This window comes from Corapipo altera, unplaced genomic scaffold (assembly GCF_003945725.1).
Source record: "Corapipo altera isolate COAL_440 unplaced genomic scaffold, ASM394572v1 1, whole genome shotgun sequence".
Taxonomy (NCBI): domain Eukaryota; kingdom Metazoa; phylum Chordata; class Aves; order Passeriformes; family Pipridae; genus Corapipo; species Corapipo altera.
In genome coordinates this window covers 22,423,945-22,445,541 of record NW_020884873.1, presented here as the reverse complement: position 1 = coordinate 22,445,541, position 21,597 = coordinate 22,423,945, and the positions used below count along the sequence as shown (strand labels likewise).

Genomic DNA, 21,597 nt, shown 5'->3' with positions numbered 1-21,597 from the left:
CACAGCCCGGTCCCCCGTTCACAGCCCGGTCCCCCGTTCACAGCCCGGCCGCCCTCTCACACCCCGGTCCCCCGTTCACTTCCCGGGCCATCCCCCCGCCCAAATCACAGGCCGACTCCTCCGGTGATCCCCCCGACCCCCCTCACACCCCGCCGGGTGGGACCGCTGCCCGCTCCAGCGATTTAAAAATGGCGCCTCTCACCTCCCGCCCGCGCCGTCGCCCTCCGGGGGCCCGCGGGGCGCGGGGCACCCTGGGAGCGTTGCCGGGGAGACGGGTCATGGCGGGCTGGGCCCTCACAGCGCGGGGAGCGCTGACTCGCTCCGCGGGCACCGGTTTTTGTCAGAAAGCGGCTGCTACTAGCAGCTGAAATGCTCTAAACACGATCTGCTCGTAGACATCCTCAATTTCGGTCTAAAGTCTGTTCGAAGCAGGAGGTTGAACGTCCAGATCGGTGTTGACATTCCCCGATAAAGTTAACAATGCTTTAATAAGAATTAAAATTGTTTTCAATTAGTATATTAGAAGGTGGGTATTGCTGATGACACACACACATCCCCAAGGAAGAAGTGAGGGGGGGGGGAACCAACCAAACCCCAAATGTCATGTCTGCCAGCAATTGGAGATTACAGCTGCAGTCAGCTCCCCCAGGGGTGGTTGTAAGCTCCGTTAATAAAGTGCCTAAAACACATTACAGTCACTTCCACAGTTACAATGGCAAGAGTTCAGTGCTTGCTTCACTGTCAGCTTGACTGTGCAGACTGATGTTGCTGTGCCATTTCATGTGTATATTGTGTTTGTTGCCATGTTGGAGATGAAATAACAGCAGTGTTCTATCTATACCATTGTACACCTACAATGAAATAAATAGCACTACAGAAAACTACAATTAAGTAAAATTTAATTTTTATTAAAAACACATTCTGTTGAAAACGATGAAAAGTCATACTTCTAAATTCTAAGCCTTACAATGCAAAAAAATCTTTCTAAAAAGTATTATGAAGATGCATGGTCATTTTCTGTATCCAATTTGCTCATTTTATTTTTCTTTCACTATCAGCTCTACAAATATTAATGCTAACTAAGGTAAAATAGTAAAATAGAAGTCTTTCTCCCACGTACGGCTGCATCAGCGGGAGTGGTAAATTGCATAGATTCTTTCTTTAGTTCTATTATTGTTTGTTCATATCAGAATTATATAGCTGTGATCTATTGGAGAACAATTAATTTACATGAGAATCATGCTAAGTCACTCACTGTGAACTCTGTGGACATAGCAAAAAAATTACAAAATCTAAAATCAACAGACAGGGTTGGGTGCCTCTTGCCAGCTAATTTATGGAACAATTATTGTGTAAATATTTCCAATCTGTAATCTTTTGCTAAGAGGATGACTCAAGATGGTGCAAATATGGTTACTTTATTTTTGCCTCCATGTTTTTTTACACTGATCAGAAAAGGGTACTTGTTTCCTTCCAAGACCCACTGAGTCAGGTAATTCTAGTTACTCACTCAATAGCCATCAATCTTGAAGTACAGGTGGTAATGATGCTCTTCTTTGTCACAGTGGCCCTCTCTCTCCATGTCTCATAGCAGTGTGAGCAGCAGTGCTAAAAACCTGCTCCTACCTCTGCTTGCTTTAAAAGTAGAGCTGCTGCAGTGACTCAGATGGGCTTGACCTGGGAATCTTGCAGAGTATAAGGAAAGAGAGAAAAAAAGGAAGAGTCAAGTTCAAGGGCACAAGGAGGAAAAAGCTGAAGGAAGGAGGAATAAAAAGTGGAGTTTATAGGAATGGGAGTGGGGCTTATGGACATAGCAGAGAGAGAAGAGGCCAAAAGATAATCAAGAGGTGAACCTCAAACATCTCTCACAATACAGAGGAGTTTTTTGTAAAAATAGAAATTAATGCAGCTACAGATGTCAGTAATTTATTTTTTAAAAAGAGTAAGGTCTCTTTAAGGGATACTTTAAATTAATTCTGGCTCAAGTAAAAGTAAAGAGATTTCATTTAGAGACCTCACAGTTTTTGATCAACAGTATTAAAGATTGTGTCTCTTTATATGTCACATTCTATTACATCTGGGTAGATCAACATTTCATAGAGCAGCAAGGTTCATCCTCACACAAAGAAAAGCAATATATAAAGAGATGTAAAGTATGTATAGAAGCCCAGGAAAATATTTCAATGCATTTTGCAGATACACTCTTTGGAGGAAGATACTGTGTAAGCATGGTCAGGAAAAGTCTTGAGTTTGAAAGCTCATTCAGGCTTCCTTGCTGCCTCAGTTGAGCAAGCTGAAAATAGTTGCTAGATTAGATAAATCCTCAAGCTCCTGTAGCCCAGTGGCATATCTTCAGAGAAGGTTTTGTCATGTATACATGCTGCTGGTTGTACCTGCAGTTTAATCCATGCTTAGTGTATGTCACCTTGACCTGAATCCAACCTGAAGGATAGAGGCTAAGTGGGGAATTAATGTTGGGACTACAAGCTCATTTCAGCACAAGTCAGCACAGCCTGAAACCATCCAAAGAGTTTCATTGTCCCATACAATTGTGGCAGAGATGTCTGTGGCTAAGTAGTGTGCTATTTGTGGTAGACAGTTAAAACCATACGTTGTTTTGTGTAAATTGCCTGAGAAAATTAATATTTTTTGCATTCCAAAGTCAAAAAATGGAATTGCTTTTACGTGCCATAGTGCTGTGGTGAGAGTCTTCCCCAGTTAGAGGGCTTTTTACTGTTAAGCTCAGTAGGGTCAGAATGCAATTTTTAGTGCAAAGAACATCGGTAGATAAAAAAGCATAAGGCAATTTACAAAGCCATTATTCAGACAAATATGTTGTATGGGACTGCTGACCACACAGGCATTGTGTTCTCTACTTTTCTCTTCAGCATGTACATACAGTATCTCATGCTGATCTTCTGTGTCTTTCCTTTTTCATCATGAGTCTGTGACTAGGGCGGGGGAAAGGATGTTTCTCTGCCAGGTACCAACTCATTAAAATGGTATTCAATGGAAAAATATATAGAGAATTTATTGGGCTACAAGGATATTTCACATTTATATATATTGTTCTCATATATGAGTCTTCAGTCCTGACTGGGCTTTCATTTCCATTAAATTGATTCCATTCTAGCCACACCAACTAAAGAGTTTTTCCAAATTTATGCACACACAGATGGGTAGAACCACACACTCACCAACTGAAGGGTTAACATGGTGAAATGCAAGTTCAGTTCCTAAAGTTTCTGTCAAAAGCATGTCGGTGCTTCTTTCTGCAGCTCAGCAGCGTCCAGCTTTAAGCTTGTCCTAAGACGGTATCAGAGAATCATAGAATATGCTGAGTTGAAAAGGACCCATTGGGATCATGGAGTCCAATTCCTGGCTCTGTGTAGGATAATCCAGGAATCATATCATGTGTTGTCCAAACACTTAAACTTTGTCAGGCTTGCTTGGTGCTGTGACCACTTCATGGGGAGGCCTGTTCAAGGGCTCAACCACCCTCTGGGTGAAAAACCTTTTCCTGATACCTAACTCCCCTGACTCAGCTTCATGCCATTTCCTCGAGTCCTGTCACCGGTCACCAGAGTGAAGAGATCAGAACTTGGCCTCCGCTTCCCCTCCTGAGGATTTTGAAGACACAGTGAGGTCTCCCATCAGTCTCTTCTTTTCTACGCTGAACAAATCAAGTGACTTTAGCCACTTCTCATAAGGCTTCCCCTCCAGACCTCTCGCCATCCTCATGGCCCTCCTTTGGATGCACTCTAATTGCTTAATGTCTTTTTTATATTGTGGTGCCCAAAACTGCACACAGTATTCAATATGAGAGGCTGCACCAATGCAGAACAGAGCAGGACAATCACCTCCCTTGACCAGCTGGCAATGCTGTGCTTAACAGGATACAGGACAGAGTTGGCCCTCCTGGCTTGTCAGGGCACTGCTGACTCATATTCAAGTTGCCATCAACCAGGACCCCCAGGTTCCCTTCCACAGCACTGCTTTCCAGCATCTCATTCCCCAGTCTATACACATAACCAGGGCTGCCCCATCCCAAGTGCAGAATGTGCCACTCGTCCTTGTTGAACTTCACCTGGTTGGTGATTGCCCAGTCCTCTTATTTGCTGAGGTCTCCCTGCAGGGTCTCTCTGACCTCGAGGGAGTGAACAGCTCCTCCCAGTGTAGTGTCATCAGCAAAGTTACTAAGTATCCCTTCCAGTCCCACCTCCAAGTTGTTAAGAAAGATGTTAAAGAGAACTATGCCAAGGATGGAGCCTTGTGGAACCCCATTAGTGACTGGACACCAGCCTCTCCAGTAGTTTAGCCTCCCTGCTTTACTTCTGTCTGAATCTGGTAGGCTGCACATAAAAGGTGACATAACATTGATCCACTAAGCAAGCCCACAAAACTAAAGAGTCATCACTTAAGTCCACAGTCCAAACAGGAATTGAGGAGGACACCACACAGAAATTTCTCCTTTCAACTACTTCAATGCAGTGCTAGTTGCCATGGGAGGCAGAACCTGCTGTTTACTGCTGTACCTTCCACAGCAGCACAGAGAAATAAGCACACGTGCATTCAGGAATCATTTATCACTAAGTTTATAAACTGCAGTGCCTGAACCAGCTAGTTCAAAGTCGGTTTGGGTGTTGCAAAACAAGTCACAGCGTAATAGCAGATGAAGTCTTTGGTTATTGGAGTTATTTGGGGCACCAACATGAAGTATTTTCAGAGTACACTGCTGGTTAAGGCTTATTTGTCTCATCCAGTGATTGCTAACACTGTGCAGTGACCAGTTCTTGGCAACACTCCTCTTTCTGTGCTAAGTTAAACAGCACTGTTCTGTTTTACCCTTTGCCTTTCTATTTTTGGGTGCTAAAAGAGTTACCAGGGTGTGTTATGCACGTTCCAAAGCCAGAGTTTTGAACAACTCAGAGAATTGATGATAAGTGAGGTGCATTTTTTTATGTCTGGTTTGCCAGCATCAGCAGGGATTATTCAACCCATGCCAGAAGTGGGCAAAAAGCTATTAGCAGTTGTGAGGGACCCTGGTGTTTGTGAATGCAGTTAGCCTTATCATAGAACGAATTCCAGGCAGCCATGTAAAACCCAGCATGACGAGACCTTGGAAAGCCTGCAGGTGACATGGGAGTGCCTGTACACCATTTCTTCAAATAGGAGAAAACAGGAAATACTGTGTGACTGCAAAGTTACTGTTAATGGCACAGTTTCTGCTCTGTTCTTGGAATTAAAATAACATCATTCCCGATGGCTGCCGGTGCCAGCTGATGAGACCCCTACTTTATGAAAAATAAATGCAAATGTTTTGCTTTATGTCAGCTATGTTAAGTTGCATTTTTGGCACTTGCGACCAAGATTTCTGACAATAACATAAAAATACATCTTAGGTTTCTAATTCAGTTTAAAAAAAAACTGTGCAACTGTGAGTGCAACTGTTTGGCACAATAGCGTGACATTTGCATAGCATGTTCACATAAGCTCTGGAGAAAAGCAATGATGAAACCTAATTCAGTTTTGCTATGTCACAGCTATAAATGAAACTCAAATTATCAGGTTTTGGTCAAAACTGCAGGAGAGCAGAATGCTCAGTTTAATAATTTTAAAGCTGGGCCTTGTGCTTAATGGATTAGCTTTGCCACTGTCAACTGAATAATTTGTTACTGAGAAAGGAAAACTGATAGGGGTTTGAGTGTTCAGACACTAAGTTCAAGAGATGATATTCATAATCAAATAAATGTAAATATTTTTATTTTAAAAAATGTTAATGGCACCTTAGAGGCAGTCATGACTACACAACCAAATATACAAAAATTACATTTTTGTAATTGCATCTTTCCACAGTGCTGCACAAAATGGAAATAACATGAGAAACATTGCAGGTGACACACTGAGACAATTAATTTTAGTCAATAAAAGCAGATAGTTTTTGGTACACCTTGATTCTACCAGACCCAGATTCCCTGGGTAAAAAGGAAAGGTGACTTTGTGCAAAACTTCCCACAACAGTACAACTTAATATGCTAAACATACAGCAAATCAACCGTACAAGACAGTTTGACTAGGCCTCATGCAGTCTTTATATACAGCATCATCTCGGCTTTTTCAGGGAAAATAAGCAATTCCACTGACTAAAACAAAACTTTTCTTAGTCTTTCACTGTTGTAATGTAAAATTGTCTGATTCTTTGTGCAGGATTCTACTTAGGATCAGAGAGACCATTCCAACTTTATCTGAAAACAAGTCCTTTATAATCTCTTGTACTTTAAAGGGAAGTAATATAATTAATTAAGGCCATGTTCTGGCATGATGGTAAATGAAGAAAGCAGATAAATATTTGCTTGATTAAAAAAAAAAAGAGGAGAATAAATTTGCCAGATTGCTAGTCCTGGATGGACTTTTGGAAGTGATTAAATTTTGTTATCTAAATTAAAGTGTTTAATTACAATAATCTGTATTTACCTTCTGTTGTACCATTGAATATGGAAGTAAAATGTCTTTATCACGTCAGAAAGGGACTCGGTTTCCCAAAATAAAAAGAAAAGCAAATTAAAAAAAGTTGGGTTTCATACCACCTAAATGAACCTCAAGGTTCTGTGTTTTCTTTTTTTTCCCCAAATTTCTTCTTCATTGATTTTGATTCCAGAAAGCACTACCTGTGATTATGTAGTTAACATTGTATCAAACATAAGCCTGAATTGATACCTTTTTGAACAGCCGCATTCAACTTTAAGTGTTAAAATACTTGTTTATTATGTTGTTCAGTAGCTAATAATTAGTTTGTAATCCTTATGATTACAAAACTGAAGCTTATGCTTACAGTGGATTTGTCTAGCTTCAGTTCTAGTCAGTGTATCATGTATCTTTTCTACAGCAAATTGTATTCATCTATTGAATTTCTATTCCCCAGATAAGCAATTATGATTTGTTCAAAGAAAACCACTGGCTTTTAAATATCCATATATCGGATCTATATGTGATGGTCCTGCAGCAGAGGCACTGCATAACACAAGCATTTTAATATTAAACTAAAATGCAGTGAGATTTTATAGTGGCTTTATAAGAATTCAGAACAAGTAGATATCACATCACAAGAGTGCAATAAAATAAGAAGTTGCATGAATGCATATAATGTAAAGCAGAACGGCAAAGAAATTTAAACTGAGTCTCATTCAACAATAACAGAGCTGAAGCTAGTTGAAGCTAGCAGAGGGATCCATTCGACAAGTTTTAGAGAAAGCCTCATTTAGTGCTGAAAGCTGAAATGGGAGAAATCAGGAAAATTGTGCTAACTTTCCTAAGAAATTAATCTCCAGAACCCTCTGAGCAAAAAGCTGCCAACAGCCTACTGAACAGTATGAACAACTAATTGAAGGGCTTTTCCATCAGAGAACTACTGTCAAAGTGAAGTGAAATAACTGACTACCAGACAGCACCAAGCAAAAAAGACAATGCCTGGCAACTTTTTGTTGAGTAGGAGTGTTTTAGAGGCTCATGATGAGCAGGTGTAAAGAATATCCTAAGAATGTCTAACGTGTTGTGTGAGAACATAAAAGCAAATTGTATCCTGACAGAACATGGTTAATTCATTGAGAAGCTGAACAGAGTTCTCCTTAAGAGGTCTTGCAATTCTCTGGATTGGCCTAGGAATACTTTCATGGTAAGCAGAGCTGACTGCAGGCCAGATATGTACACTCACATAATCCCAGTCTAGAGGGGGGAAGTGATCCCAGTACTGAAGATAATGGCACAGGCACCAGCCTGCTCTTGATCCTGCTCTTGATCTAACAGCTTGCTAGCCTGTCCCACCACATCCTGGTAGTGTTTGTGTCTGTTCCCTGTAGGAAAAAGCTAGGAAGAACTTTTCTACACTGAAGCTGTCCGGTTTTAAGGGCAGCTAATGATTCACTGCAGCAAGAAAGAAAAAGCCTCATCTCCCTTTTTGTCCTTGCTTCATACTCATGAGACCTTTCTACCAGCCCTTTAATATCTAGATGTGCAGAACCATACACCTCTTAACGCCAAGTTTTTCTTCCAGTCTAGTGAACTAACATGGCATATGGAAGACTTCACCACACACCAGTGTTAGCACAAGGTAGAAAATGGAGGGGTGATGGCAGAAGGGGAGACCCCTCTCCCCTTGGGTGGCTTCCACTTGGCAGAGTTCCTGGCACTGTAGCCTTACTCTGTGCAAAACTATAGCAGTTTCACTCAAAAGAAAGCTTTTGCCCTTCACTATTTTATTATTTACTTGATGTGTGCCACATCCTCCAGTGATTTAAATCCAGCAGGGAAAATAGAGAATTGATGTGCCCATTCGCCAATTAGGGTTGTTTTAATTTGCATAACTAACATTATGCAGTCTTTTTATCTTTTTCTGTGTCCTCTGCCAGATGTAAAGTTAATATGGAAATGCAAGATCTTCCTGTTCCTAATTTGAACACAGATGCTATCAAGATAGTGACCAATCTTTTGTAGAGCCATCGATTTTACATTCTACCCTCATTTTGCACTGAGGTTGTCTTCCAGAATTGCAATAGGATGCCCTTGGAGCAGAGGCCTTCATGGTCCCAGGTTGTACGATACCAGCTTCCCTTGTTATAAGAAAAACACACCTGACCTTGAGACTACCTGATGTAACACTTAACTACATAAACTAGCACTGGGAGGATTATCTCTTTAAACAAATAATCATGCAACAGGCAAAGGAGTTTTTCTTACATACACATTATTAACAGGTGGCATTCCTTTCTTGCACATCTAACCTTCTGAACTCATTTAACAAAACGCTAAACAAACTGTTTTCTCAAGAGGCCAAAACAGAAGGTAGCTGTGCAAGCTGAACATAAGAATGAAGATTATAATAAATATGGCAAGAAAACAGCATGAAGCATCACTGCATTCTTAGGATCAGAACTAGGATTCTTTTTGTTTGTTTTTGGTAATGGATGTATAATCATGTGACTAGGGAAATGAGGGAGCGGGAGAGTCATAGGGCTGATTAGTAAAATGGGTGGTGGAGTTTAGGAAAAGACTTCAGAAAGGAAAGGGCTCTGAATAGAACTACATTCACTAGCTAAAGAAATGGGGGGAAAAAAGGAAAAAAAACCCATTATATCATTATATGCCTTCTCAAAATGAAGACAGGACCACAATGTAAGAAAACCATGGGAAAAACCAAGAGGATCTGAGGATACATCAAAAGAAAACAAAAACCTACCAAGGAAAACCTTTTCTTGTGATGTAAAAGTCAGGAAAAAGCTGCTGCTTTTTTAATTTTTCTAACATTGTGGAAGGGACTTTCCTGGGAAGATAAGTTCATGAGTTGCCTCAGCGGAAGCAGTGCCCTCAGTCTATTTGCTGGCTGTAAAAGGAGGCCAAGTACAGCTACTTGGAAGGTGGGGGTGAATGCCTGTTGCAATGCATGCAATACAGTGACAAAATGGGTTAAGAGACATGGGAAGAAAGGTCTCCCTGAACTGAACAGCAGCAGGAGCACATGTAGCAAGGAAGGCAGAAAAGTTTTCTGCATAGCACAATACATCTTTCCTTCTTTACGGGATACCAGGAATACAGGGGTAAAGAGAAAAAAAAAATGAAAAGAATAATGTATCTATATAATCATTATTCCTGACACAGTCAGGGATAAACCAATTGGCAAGTCTGGGCTCTTAAAAGTCATATTTCTCTCAGCAGGACTTTTGCCTCCACCATGCTCTGAGACGAGGTAGGGCTGGGTGTAGGATAACACGGGTGTGCCTGACCTGATCCAGTTCCGGCGCCTGCAAACCAGCACAGTCCTTCCTGAATTCTCTGTTTGAAGATGTAGCACATATAAAGAATTCTTTAAAATTTTTTTAAAGTGTTTTAATTGAATTTTCTAATTGCTGAGTCATATTATTATTTATGAAGTTAATTCTGTCCTTTCTTCAGTTCCTGAAACCACAAAAAGTAACTATTCACTGTTAATACAATCATGGTAAAATGTCAAAGTTCTTCCCCTGCCTCTCCCTCCCCCACTCCCTTTCCTCAGAATAAGGTCCTCACAACTTCTACACCACGTATTGCACTTGATTAAAAACAAATACACACACCAAGCCTCTCCCTCCCTCCTGTAATACCAGCATAGAAAATACTGCAACTGAAAAGAAAATCTGTCATGACAATTATTTTCACAGTTAGTAACACTGAACATCAAATAACTGGAGACACTATCTTTTCATTTAATGGAGAGTGGAGAAGAATTGTTGTTGTGGTGGTTTGTTTCGTGGTGGTTTTTGTTTGTTTGTTTTTAATAAAGATCTTGTTTTACACCATGGCTGAAAGCCAAGCAGATTTCAGGGAAATTTTTTTGCAGTTCTTAAATCAAGCAAAATAAATTCCAGTGAGAAAACAAACCCAACCCTGTCTCCTAGTAGTAGTACTGCATGTTAATACATTATTTTCAGGAATGTTTGTCAAGAGAGTCTGCAGTTTGTATATTTACAGAAGTTTAACTCCCTGCTCCCCTAAGAAGCGTTTCACTCAGGTTTCTGCCACATTCTTTAATCTGACACAAGAAAGAAATCCACTGTACCCAGAGTCCCGCCACCTATATGCTTTGCATCGAGTTAGAACACCCCAACAACTCAGTGCTAACAAAGGCTAACCTCAGTGATGCCTTTCCATGTACTTCTTTCCCCCTGCCGGTTACAAGGGTTGAAGTAAGTGCATTGGTCTGGATGACAATCACCAGCTACTTGCTTCTTTACTCCTTTACAAAGTGGTCTGGGGATCTTATCATTCCATTCAGTCCATCTTTGGAAGTCTTATGCCACATGTATGTGTTTCCCAAATGTGATAAGGAACAGTGCCAGAATGAACAACTGCTAACTGTGGTCATTAGTCATCATTGGTCTAAATTTACAAACAATAAACTCTGTGCAAAAAGTTACTAGCAGAAGCATCGAGTTTCATTGGTCCTGAAAACTAGAAACTCCATATACAGATACTCATTAATTTAGAATCAAGAACTAGTAATACATATGACAGCACAATTTGGCTTGTTACTCCAGTTGGATTCAGAGAGAAATTAACTTATGAGTCTAACAGGGCTGATACACATTATGGTACTCCCTCCTGTCACACTCTTTGCACTCCAGCCTAGTAAAAAGCACAGCTGACACTTGCAGTTGCTGGGATTCCTCCCAGACCATCATACCGTCTTTTGTGGGTGTGGGTTTGTAAAGTGGACAACGTTTTGGATTAAGGCAGAAGACTGACTTAAGTGAGCAGTTCATCACAGACATAGCCAGTTAGACAAAATCAGATTGAACAACTGACTGCCAACGAATATGCTTTTATGCATTTACACCAGAATTTGTATACACACAGTGCTTAAAAAACAGGGAGGGGAAGAAAATGAAAAAAAAAAAAAAAAGAAAAAAGAAAAAAAAAGTCCAATGGCTTCATCTTGGTATAATCATCCTTTCTATGGCACAAATTATATGATCCCAGTTTTTACAAAATATTGCCAGCAGTGTCACTGCGAAAAAAGTGCAGATGATATGAAAGCGGCTCTTCATCATAGGAGCAATGAACTTTGCAATAGTAGAAACACACACTAAGATGACAGTCATGAAGGCCAGGATAACATTTATACATTTCCCCAGGAGCACTTTGGCATTAACTGTTTCAGACTGCTGTGCTTGCTGTTCCTGCTGATGGAGCTCCAGTTTGGACACCCGGGTCTGGCATGATTCCAAGGCTTCCTGGAGACAGAAAACAAGAATTAGGGCAGCTGTATTTCCATTCAACACTTCTTCATGTTTTAGCTGCTGAGCCATCCATCAGCTAGATTAGACGTGTAATTTATTATACACTGCTAAAATTTCAGTGAACCATGAACTTTTTAAAAAAAGTGCACATGTATATCTACATGAATGTATCACTGCCTGCTCAGGCATAATCAAGTCTAACAACACTGGCCACAAAGTAGTTTTTACTTTTTTCATGCTTGAGAAAAAGCATCATAACTCTAATGTTCATGACAGATGTTTGCTGTATATACTGATGAGATAAAGTACTGAGAAAGCTGTTGCCATAGCAACTATCACTGCGTTAGAACAGCAACAAAATTAGTTTCTTTCTATATACTATAGAAAACATTAGGGTGGGCTTGCTGCAATACTAATTAAATCTCCTTTGCAACATGTAGTATTTGTTTTACATAACCTCTATGGTCTACATTTTTTTTCTCTCAAAGCCACCTGTTGCACAATGTGGGCTTGAGTCCTCTGTAAGATCTGGCCTTCTCCCTCTATCAGTGTGAAGGCTCATTGATCCATACCCCAACTGGGCAGGGGAGACAGTGGAGAAACCTGCAATGGTGCTTTTATGGGATTCTCTTTCATATGATCTATTCCTCTTTACAATTTGTTCTAAAGGGAGCAGACCTTTAACTTCTTCTTGAGGATGGACTAAAAGTGGTCTTTGAGTAAAATGCTTTCTAAGGCACTAACCCCACACTTCAGCCCTCCCAAAGTGAAACACAGAAAAATTTCCAACTGCTTCACTTATTTGCCAAAATGCCACTTCTTGCTGGAGCTGGGATTTGGGCACCACTATGTAACATGGTGGAAGGCTATAATTTAATGAGATTGATCAATGTGACATAACCTTTTACTGCTGCGTAAAAGGGAAAACTGATGTTCCAGCATCCCTACTTCCTTCCCCACTCTCAAACTCCAAACATTTTCCTTGCACTGGCAGGGGCGTTCACCTGATCACACAGTAAGCTGTTTCAACCCAAACCTCTGTGTATAAACACACAGAGAGTTATTAACTCTGTCTTGCTGGGTCAGTTCTCTTATTTTAGCAAGTTGAACTGGCTTACCATGTGACCAGCCAGGCGCCAAGGTCATTGCAGAGCACATGGCACAGTGTGTTACACAAAACTGGTTTCTTTCACTGTTCTAGGAATTAGTTATATATACATATATATACACACACACACATATATATACATATATAAAAGACAATTCTTAATGGGTGGCACAAAGTCCCTTATGGTTCATGCATGTTCTCCACTACACACTAAAGACCTTTCCTAGTACTTATTCCACTCTGACTGTAAGTTATTCTCAAAACTTGTGCTGCTTTAGAGAAAGTCTAGCTGCAAAAGTCTGATACCTGCAGCTCTGCATTGAGAGGCTGAGCATGTCTTTAGAAACGATCTGCACATCCTTTAGCGACAGAGTTGCTACTCAAAATATCCAGAGCTTAAATGCCTTCTCTCTATTTTAGCTTATTAGCCAACCCCCCCAAAGAGGCAGGTTTAAACAGGCCCAGCTGTATAGAGATAAAAGAAACAAGGTTGTATCAATGTAGCACTTCGATTAGTTTTAAAAGTCTCTGACACCACCCTTCCCCCCCCCAGGATTCTGCTAACAAGTTAGCGATTAGCTCATAGCCCTTCTGCTGGACAACTCAGGTCTCATGTTTTTACATCCTCAAGATACCTTCACAGAAAGGAGTCCTCTTTTCTCTAAATCTATCAGAGATCTCTCTTCTTTAAACCTACAAAGGAACCTATGATGCACTTAGATTTAGTACATCCTTTCCCATTCTGTTCCCAGGGCTTCCTAACTCTCACACCAGTTAGGAAACTGTGATCATCCTCCTGCCTGCAGGCTCTGTGTTTAGAAATATGAGCACAGGGGTATACAGGACAGGTTTTAGCTTCTTTTACCATCTGAGGCAATATGAAGACAGTCTGAGCATTCTTCATTTGTTCACAAATAGGTAAGGCATAACAACGTTTTCACCATTTTTTCACCACTTGCTCAGGCTTTAAGTAGAAATATTATGCATTATATAAGTGATTATATTGTATATAAATATTCAAGTATGTAGCTACATGCCATCAGGACATACTCGTAGACATTATTACTGGCTTTTGATTGAAGCCAGACATAACTACAACTGATCACTAAGGTGAACACATCCTACAGTTTTTATTATTGTTGTGATCACGGCTTAAAACTCTTAAATTATAGCTGGCAAATCTACAAGTCTATTTATCAATTAGCTCTCTTACTTTTTACCTGAAGCTCAATTTATAATAAACCTTGCCAGTGATGAGACTACTTACTGGAGAAAGTCTGAACAAGAAGTTTGTGTTAGGACATTGTCAAATGTGGCATTTTACACAATACGAGGAGACTTAATTCCTTCCTCCTCTAGTGCAAGAAATTAAAACAGACCATTCTTCAACCACAAGTCTGCCCAGCCTACATCATCAATTCCAGCAGAAAAAATTCTGAATCCAGTGAAACAAATGAAGACTCACATTGATTTAATATGCTGGGGAGTTCACTTTAAAACAGACAAAACATGGGCTTAAATCTTTCCCCAGACTCCTTATTTACAAAGATGTAGAAAGATGTGAGTGTTCCATGGTACAAGATTTCCACCAAATATTAAAAGTAAGGAAAAACGTACCTGAACATCTCGTGATCGCTCATATGCCTGATATGCCACTTTCTCCTCTATGCTGGCTAGCTCTTGTTTCAAGTTTGCTGTCTCATGTTGATGAAGATCAGTGAGGTCATTTAACTGGTCCTCCAGTCTTTCGTATCTTATTAGGAAAAGAGGTCTAAATTTAGTGCCTTCTATTCAAGAAATGCTAAATCATGAACACAATTACACATTTTAAAAGACAGTTTTTCAGTGTACTATGAATTCATATCACTGGCATTACAAAGCACATAAAGAAAATCAGTAAAAACTTTGCAAACTCTCTGTAAGCAAGCTGAAAGTCTTTTTTCAGTGTTTCTTGCTAGCAGTTGGTGTTAAGAAGCAAATATTTGTACATCACTGGAAAATTATATGAACTATAAACACTGCCTAAGGATCTCCAACTCACATTTTTCAGTTTTTCACTCTTCATTTAGACAAGAAGATATGGTTTCATAAGTAAGTTTGAGCTAGCTAACAGCTAATCAGTAATGACAAGAAAAGTATGTTCTCTCTCAAACACAACTGCAAGGTCCTGCCATTTGTGTACAGCCTGTTCTGGCATGCCTCTGCACAGCAAACCAGTTCAACTAAATCATCAGGAAACTAGAAACTTTTTTGGTGAGTTTGTCATTTGATTTAACACACAAACAGGCAAACACTGCAGTCAGCACAAAAATGATGGAGGCAAAATTGTCATGCTGCGGAAACAGGTGGTAGGAGGCTTGAGATCTTAATGGCAGTGAGCTGTCAGAAAAGGCCACTGTCTTCCCCTCAAACCAAGTCCTGTGTTCAGTAGGCCATTTGTATTGTTCTTTCCTCCCCTATGTTATGATGTGATATCAAGCCTTTCCTTGTATTTCAAGAACTGTAAACAAGGGAAACATTAAATATTGCATTTTATACTGAGTTTTTTCCCACTAGCATAGTAAAGACTTCAAGAATCGACTGTCACAAGTGATATGACAAATGAGATATCGCAGGTGTAAGTCCTCTGTAGAACATATTAGAATAGATGATAAAGTAATTAATTGCCAAGTAACAAATGCAAAAGAAAGTTGTGCTAGAGTACTTAAAATTACATCTCACAGCTGTTTATTACACCAGGGTACAAGGTGACATTGCATCCACAAGATAGCAATGTGTGTGAGAAGTATTTGGACAAGGTACTCAGGAATCAAGGGTATACTTATCAGCTGTAAGTCAGTTCTGCTATACCATAGACTGATTAGCTTTTTTGAGTCACAACAGATGAGAATCATTCCACTGGTTACAAAACAATTGGCAGTGAATACTCTATCCCCAGTACTCACATAATTCACAGTATGACAGAGGAGAGAGTTTTCTGACCAGCCTTTGACAAAAAGCAAAGGACCACTACATAATTTGATAGGAAATAGTAATATTTTAGTCACTGGAAGGAGTGGAACATCTTGGTACCAGATATTGATTGGAATTATTTTTTCCTCTTGCTTCTGAAATATTCCCCCCCCCACACACACACACTTTCCAAATAGCTCCTATACCAGTTCAAAAGTAATTTCAAGAGAACAGTTAAATAAAAATACCTAAATCTTTCCTCTTGTAACATCTGAGAAATAAAGCCATAGTCTCTTTTAAACTGTGTTTTTAAATTCTCAATATCATCAGCTAATTGGGACTGAGTCTCCTTGATTTCCCTTAGTTCCTCCAAGATCATGGAAAGCTTTCCTTGGCTGTCCAGGGTACTTGCCACAGCAGGACTAAAAGAAGTATTCCCATTACTATCTGCTGATCCAGAGGTCCCACTTGAGCATTCATCATCACTAACATATTTTGGTTTGGCGACAATGGTGGCACTGCCCCCATATGTTCTGGAACTCGTTTCTGGCCGAAATTCATCCAGGGTATTTTTGAGATGAGCAATGTTGTCTGCACTACCAAATTTGTTTCGGATCAGGTTGGCAAACTCTCTAGACTTGCTGAAAACAAAGACAGGTGGTGTCAAAGATACACCTGGTACACCCGACTTGCTGCTCTCTGTTCCATGCCCAGTGGTACGAGACTTTCCATGCTGAATATCTTTCAAGTTATCTTTGGAAGTATCCTTGGTAGCTTTGGAAGATCCATTTTGTTCAATATCCTTGAGCTTTTTGTGATACTGTTCCAATTTCTTCTGCAGTTGGGCAATGGAGTGGGCAGATTTCTGGTTCTTTTTCTCAAAGACTTGTTTAATGCGCCCAGCCTGTTGCTTGTCTGCACTGTTTACCAGTTTCAAATACTCAGCCACGTTTCCATCTCGAGCTGTTTGTTCAACCTTGATTTGCTCTGTAACCTTGAGAATTTTCTGTTTCAAGCTATCTGCACTGAGTTTGACTTTGTGAAACTCTAGGACCCCATCTGGTACATCAAAGTTCAGGTTGGTATCAGAACCTCCACGGCGAATGTTAAGCGGTAAACTCAGGGTATTCATGTCATGTCTTTCCACCTGAGAGAAAAGAGATAAATGGAATTTGAATTCTGTTTTTTTAAATCAAACTTCCAATTTCCTTTTCTGCATGTAATTATACCAAGTACACAATATAAAGTAGTTTACAGATGCAAAAGAGAATACACTTTTCTTGAAATTAAGCAGCATTTTTCTTGACTTCCATAGGTTAATAAGTAGCCCAAGGAACTGCTTGTTTCTCTTAAAATAGAAGCAAGATGAATTAGAGAGAAAATTATTCAAGTTTGCAGCTTTTCAGAATCATTCACAGTTTTCCAGAAAATTAGAATAACACCTAATTAGAAAAGGTTCTTAAATATATTGTTTATTATTAAGAGTTTCAAAGAGATCATGACTGATAATCACTCTGTTTTTTCTCTTAGAAATGGTCAAACACCAATGGAGATGTAAGCAGATTTTTCCCTCTACAACAGCTCTATAATGTTCAGCATATTTTCCTGGGTTAAATGCCTTTTTTAATATGTCCCATTCAAATTCCTCCTGCAATTCAAAGTTTTTTCATAACTAGCTGAAAGCTCTTGGAAATTTAGTGTATGCTTCAAGCTGGAAGCAGCTGCTAGTTTTTAAAGCAGAGAGCATGGAGAAAGAATTGGCCTGTATTTGGCTTTCCATGCTTGATGAAGATGCTCAACAACTTGATCTGCTGTGGCTAAGTCTATCTTAATAGCAAATTCACTGAGTGGGATTTACAGAAAGAAACTCAGGAAGGAAAACTGCATTCAGTCATGTATAGGATCCATACACCCTAACAATGCTCTCTGGAAGCACAACAAAAACAATTAAGCAACTCGTTTACAACACAAATGCAACAGATTATTCATCTTTCTTAACAGAAAGGCAAGGTAGTCTGATACAAAACACAAAGTGTTTCCTTATACAAAGTCAAAGTCATGGAAAGGGCACGACATAAGAATGATCTAACCAAAATAGCTTCATCCCTATTATCATCCTGGTTTAGCCTCTGTGACATAGAAGGTGCATTTCATTAAAGCTGCCACAATACCCCATCTGTAGAGACTGCTTAACAAATGCTCCAGCAATAACGGGTTTTCAGAGCTTTAACACCAGAGGGAACCAATACTATTGCTCAGGTAAGTCCATTGCAGAGACAAGGCAGAAGCTTTATTAAAGTATCTTTTAAACATGCATTTGTGAAACACTTCAGCTACTCTTTGCTTCAAAATGCCTGAGATACTATGTTAAAAGTTTGATTTCCAATTACAGTGTTTATTATTATCTGAAGATCATGAAGCCAGACCTATGTGTACATGTCCAGTGATCACCATTCAATCTTTTTCTTAATTAAAAAAAACCATAAGACCATCATTAAGTATTGCTTTAAAGTTTGTTCTATCCTTGAAAAGTTTGGGCGGCTCTCCTGGAAATTCTCTCAAGGTTTCTTGTATTGTCCTTAAAATACAAGTTCAGTAACCAGATAAGGTGTCCTATTGTTAATAACATGCATCGTGCAGAGATTGATCAGGAGAACAAGTCTTGCTCCGTGTCTGCCATGATGGGGTACAAACAGAGAGGGGGTAATACAGCTATAAATCTGGATCTGCACCAGACCATTTCAGAGACAAGATCATCTCTACTCCTCCTTTATATTCTTTTCCTTATAGATTACCAAGGATTACAGTGGACATTTTTCCCCGCTTTTTCTTTTGCTACTGCACCACTCAGGGCATAAACCAGGTAACATAAAAGTTCAGATTCACCAATATTTAAAAAAATATAGACACATGAAAAATGCAAACTGAAAGAGTTGTGGAACTGACAATTTCTTCTGGAGAATATTAGTTAATGATGACCTTTAAGATTCAGACTCTATTCCAAGAAGTAAACCAGAGCTGTAGCCTAACAGATTTGCACTTTACCAGTTTAGTTATTAAAAAAAAGTAAAAATAAATTTTTAAATAAAATTTTTATATTATTTAATATCACTAATCACATGTGTGTTGCAGAAAATCTACTTTATTGGTGAGATCTTAGTATTTTAGTATTTGCACAGATTTGACACACACAGATGTCATTCTATATTCAGTGTGATATCTAATATAAAGACTGCAAAAACCATGTGTCACTTTTTAACATAATAACACTCATAATACTGTTGTGGTACCTAAAATTGCCTTCAATATAAGCAAAAATAGTTTGATATTGGATACTTGTAACTTTCCAAAGGCTCAGACAGCAAAGAAAAGCAATCAAGGCAAATAGCTGAAAAGTTTACATACCAAATCTGTACCCTATATTGCAAATATTTATGTAAATGAACTTACGGGATCTAGACAAATTCAGTATGGACAAACAGCTCAGTATAAAACAATAGCTTACTGAAACAACCTAAGACATTTTTTAATAATCTTTGGCAAAAAATTATACTGTAATAAATCACCGCATTGTATACACATACAAGAAAGATCCATCACTGATGTCACTCAGGACAAGCTGTACATACTTCCAAGAATGGGTGGGTCTATCTCTAACCTTTACACAGCAGTAAGTGTTTACTTCCTTAGTACAAAATAGTCTAAATATGTATTGTAATAATTGGATACAAGCCCAAATCAGATCCCTTCTCCCTTACGTCCTCTCTCTCACTGGAGTCTCTATTGGTCAGCCTTCTGTGCCTTCCTGAAACTCCAAGGCCAAAACAGCAATAGAGATAAAAAGAACAATAGCATTGAGGGAATACATCTGCTAAAAGCTGCCTTGCTCTTGGAACGAGAAAACCAGTTAGCATGTGGAAAATCTGCTCCTGACACGAGTAAAACCAATCATAAGGTCAGTTCAAATTCAATAAACTTTAGAAAATAATAGTGTTTAAATTCACAAAACACTGCTAGCAGTAGGGTTTTTTACTTATTTGATTGAGAGATCACCAAGGGTATGGAAGAATTATATCCAATACATTTCTCTGTCTGACTGTATTTGAACAAAAAGGTAGGTGTCCTCTTGCCATCATGTTGCAAAGCTGGGTCAAGAAACAGAGGCTCTTGAAATTCTCTGTTGACATAATACACCTTTTTGTTGGAGGTGTGGGTGTGGTGTGGTGTGAGTTGTTGGTTGTTTTTTTTTTTTTGGGGGGGGGCTGGTTTGGTTGGTTGTTTTTTGGGGGTTTTATGGGGTTTTTTTGGTTTGTTTGGTTTGGTCATTTTAAATCAGTAGCAAGCAGACACTGGAGGACTCAGGTATCTCTAGACAAGTGGCCTGTCACCTTTCTTCTACCTTGATGAGGCAGAACAGTCTTGCAAAGATCCATTTGTGATTGCTTTATAGCTCAACTCTAATGCTATCCCAAGACATCAGATTTCCATCTTCAAATCCTACCCCAAATCCTTCTTGCTGCAACAGTCTCATCTTGACATGAGAAGAATTAGCTTGCATTTCCTGCTGTATCCTGCCTAGTTCTTTATACTGAGCAGAAGACTGTCAGTAGGAGTCCGAGATGCTTCCTTATCCCTGCAGGGACTGGTGCACTCTCCTGTGATGTGGACTGAAATCCTCCCACATGCAGGAGATTGAATGCACATCTCCCTCAAACTGTGTGAGCACTCTTCCAGCTGCGCTATGGGAAGAAATGATGAATGCCATCCACGTCACTGTTCTTTTTGTGACTCCTGGGTCACCAGTGTCTGACAGGGCCACAAAGCCCTCAATAATAAAAATGTTGTTGAGAGATTGATTTTCTTATTTTTATTTTTTAAGATTTTCATTGTGGTTGCCAAGAGAAAAAAATAACATACATACGGCAGCAGCTCCAACAGTTAAAATGGACCAGCCATCTTTTCAGAAGTGAGACACACTTAAAGAAGAAAGAATCATCATACATCTCTTCTATGAAAATAATTACTAGAGAGCTGGGGATTAGCAACAGATGAAAGGCAGCAGTCCTGAGACAAGTGGTACAACCAGGAGGACAGCAGTAGCCCACAGTCTGAGAAAATACCAGAAACATGCCTGGGATCTGTCTTTTAGAAAAAAACAATCTGCATTTGGTACTGGGATAGCCATAGCTGATACTAGCATGTAAGAAGAAACCTGGAGCTTGCAGAGAGACCACTGCACTTTATGGGGCAGTTCACACATACGTACTTTGCTACAACTCAGTTGAGAACTAATAGTAATGTTTGTGCTGCTGAAATACTAGCTTTTAAGAACAGTGATTTAGAAGTAAAGTAATTCAGGATCCCTGCCTGCATGAGAGCCAGGTGCCACAAATTACTAGATAGGTAACTCTCAGTGGTAACGCCCCAATCCCACTTTTTCCAAGTCAAGCAGATCCCTGGCTGCATGGCCATGCTGTTCATGAAACCCATCGCAAGCCAAAGTCCAGAGCTTCAAAAGGGATAGCAGATTAACTGCCTGGTGAAATGAACACGGGGCACTGCTAAAAACCCTTCATGCCACATGACTTGGTGGGTTTACTCTCTGTCTTAAATGGTAAGTGGAGGGCTGGGTAAAAGGCAGCCTGTCATTCAAAGAGAAGCATTCAGAGCACAATTGTGATCTGAAAACCCAATCACAGAAGCAAGGATATGGAATACATTGACATCATAATGATCAACATTTTCTCACTTAACCGTCTGCAAAAGCAA

The 21,597-nt window shown here is 39.6% G+C and overlaps 2 protein-coding genes across 6 annotated transcripts in view; both read right to left on the bottom strand.

The window, feature by feature from the left end:
- Window positions 1-263, bottom strand: part of CEP83 (centrosomal protein 83) — a 23,812-nt gene extending 23,549 nt beyond the window's left edge. The window contains exon 1 of one of the 2 annotated variants that reach the window (XM_027661571.1): window positions 203-263. The gene's annotated coding sequence lies outside the window, so the exon portion shown is untranslated. The remainder of the gene's footprint in view (window positions 1-202) is intronic. The other variant, XM_027661588.1, reaches the window with a different exon arrangement.
- An 8,963-nt stretch (window positions 264-9,226) lies between these two features.
- The window catches only part of TMCC3 (transmembrane and coiled-coil domain family 3), a 154,397-nt gene continuing 142,026 nt past the window's right edge, over window positions 9,227-21,597 (bottom strand). For all 4 annotated transcript variants that reach the window (XM_027653625.1, XM_027653634.1, XM_027653616.1 and 1 more), the window contains exons 2-4: window positions 16,077-16,975; window positions 14,494-14,629; window positions 9,227-11,762 (exon numbers count right to left, since the gene is read on the bottom strand). In XM_027653625.1, coding sequence (XP_027509426.1) covers window positions 11,460-11,762; window positions 14,494-14,629; window positions 16,077-16,960 — 1,323 coding nt within the window. In that variant the 5' untranslated portion in view covers window positions 16,961-16,975 and the 3' untranslated portion in view covers window positions 9,227-11,459. The remainder of the gene's footprint in view (window positions 11,763-14,493; window positions 14,630-16,076; window positions 16,976-21,597) is intronic.